The following is a 2,035-nucleotide window of genomic DNA, read 5'->3' on the forward strand; positions in this document are numbered from 1 at the left end:
CAAATGTATCAAATTTAACGATTATTTTATGTTGCTATTTTTAACACACAAGCACACAGACACAGATACAGAAACAGACACACACACAGACACACACACAAACACACACACACACGCACACGCACACACACACACACACACAGAGACGTATCCTGTTTCATTTATTCAAAGTTTACATCAGCAGGAAATCTTATTGCTAGTTCTGCATATGCATTGTTTTCCTCGCTTACTGACACCAAATTCAACACATAGATCAAAGATTTTACAGTAATTAAATTTGTATTAGCATAATACATATCAATATATTGCATCATTATTATTGATATACAACATCTGTAGTAATTAATTAAATTAGCTAATTTATTTTAGTCCATAAAGTAATAGTTTAACTTGTGCATTTCAATAAGATACTCACATTTGTCGTTCCACTCTTAAAGTAATCTTTACTAATTCTTGTTTAAATTAACTTTCATATGCATTCCATTATTCTAACAGTCATAAATAACAATTACAATGTTTAAAATAATTTATTGTCTACCTTATTAAAATTATAAGCATTTTTCTTGATGACTGTAAATTGTAATTATAACAAATTTAAGGACATCAGTCTTTTAGCTGTAAAGAATGTTTTAGATTTTTCCAGAACATTTCTTGAGCAATTTCATTTTCTTTTGGAAATTCAATGTAACTCTGATTCTTTATCTGTTCAAGTATTGGTAATGGCAGCTGTCTGTGTGGTACCTGCTCCAGTACCACAATAATTACTATATTTCTTTCGGTATGAATATATTCCATTTTAGCTAAGTTATATTCAAACATACACCATTTACTTTCCACAAAATATCTGCAAGAGAACAAAATAAAATATCAATGAACAATTCCGTATGTCAATAGTTTCTTAAAGCTTCAAATAAACTTCTAATAAAAGAACTGATATTGCTATTTGTAGTTTCATACTGTTCATTTTCCCAATATTATTTTATATTATCAGATGTACTCGTTATACTGATTATGTAGAAACATTTTTGTTAAACTTGTGCGACTCAACTTACTGCACTTTATTGTGCAGTAGATTTGTAATTCCGTTCGCATAAATTTTCATTTTAACAAAGACAAATGCCTAAATTCGAACTGTTCCATGTTTTCTATGATGTGCGAAATTTTAGAAACTCTTAACTATTATTTGAATAGAAATATTTTTAAGATGTAATATTTCGATATATTTTTGTATTTTGGAACTTCCACCCCCATTGAAAACTGGTAGGTGACCATTATTCCCTACTGAAGGAAGAGTTTTGTAAATGTAAACTATGTTGTGGAAACAGTCTATTAATTGCAATTTTCACGTTAGTAGAAAGATGATGACTGGTAGAAATTGCCGGAAATCGCGAGACAACAAAATTCTGAATCCACCCACGATATTGGTGGTATTTCGGAACCTGTTAAAGGGCAACTGAGGGTTTCAAAGACAAGTTTTATCTCATAACTACAGCTTAAGAATATTCAGCTGTCCAGATATTTTGGCAATATTAGATACAGGATTGTGTGCAATGTTGTATTGTAGTTTAATACGAGAATGAATATCCTATGGAATTTCAAATGACACCAATGCAATAGTAATGTACTTGAGTGAATTTTGCCAAAATTATGTTGATCAAATAGATTATCCCTTTAACCTAGAAACGTCATAGAAAACTATTCTAACCAAGTTAGACGCCACCAACAGTTTAATACTTGTATAAGTTTTATTATTTTTATCTGAAACCAGGAATAGTTAAATTAGTGGGCATATGTTCCAGTTGTTGGATATCGTAGTTTATTGTCTAAAGAATCTCTTGGCATTAACATACATACATACATACATACATACATACAGTCAAAAATACCCTGTTGTCCATGTTGGAATTCCAATAAAGTTAACCTTGTATCTATGTTACAAGCCGTTTCTTTCTCTATTGGAAAGAAATCTTGGAATAAACTAAATAATGACATACATACATACATGCATACATGCATACATACATACATACATACA

The 2,035-nt window shown here is 30.2% G+C and overlaps 1 protein-coding gene across 1 annotated transcript in view; it reads right to left on the reverse strand.

Moving 5' to 3' along the window:
- The window catches only part of LOC106882491 (uncharacterized), a 43,374-nt gene that overhangs the window by 22,439 nt on the left and 18,900 nt on the right, over positions 1-2,035 (reverse strand). Inside the window, exon 3 of the mRNA XM_052965680.1 lies at positions 690-844. Coding sequence (XP_052821640.1) covers positions 690-844 — 155 coding nt within the window. The remainder of the gene's footprint in view (positions 1-689; positions 845-2,035) is intronic.

The sequence above is a fragment of the Octopus bimaculoides genome, chromosome 1 (genome assembly GCF_001194135.2).
Source record: "Octopus bimaculoides isolate UCB-OBI-ISO-001 chromosome 1, ASM119413v2, whole genome shotgun sequence".
Classification (NCBI taxonomy): Eukaryota; Metazoa; Mollusca; class Cephalopoda; order Octopoda; family Octopodidae; genus Octopus; species Octopus bimaculoides.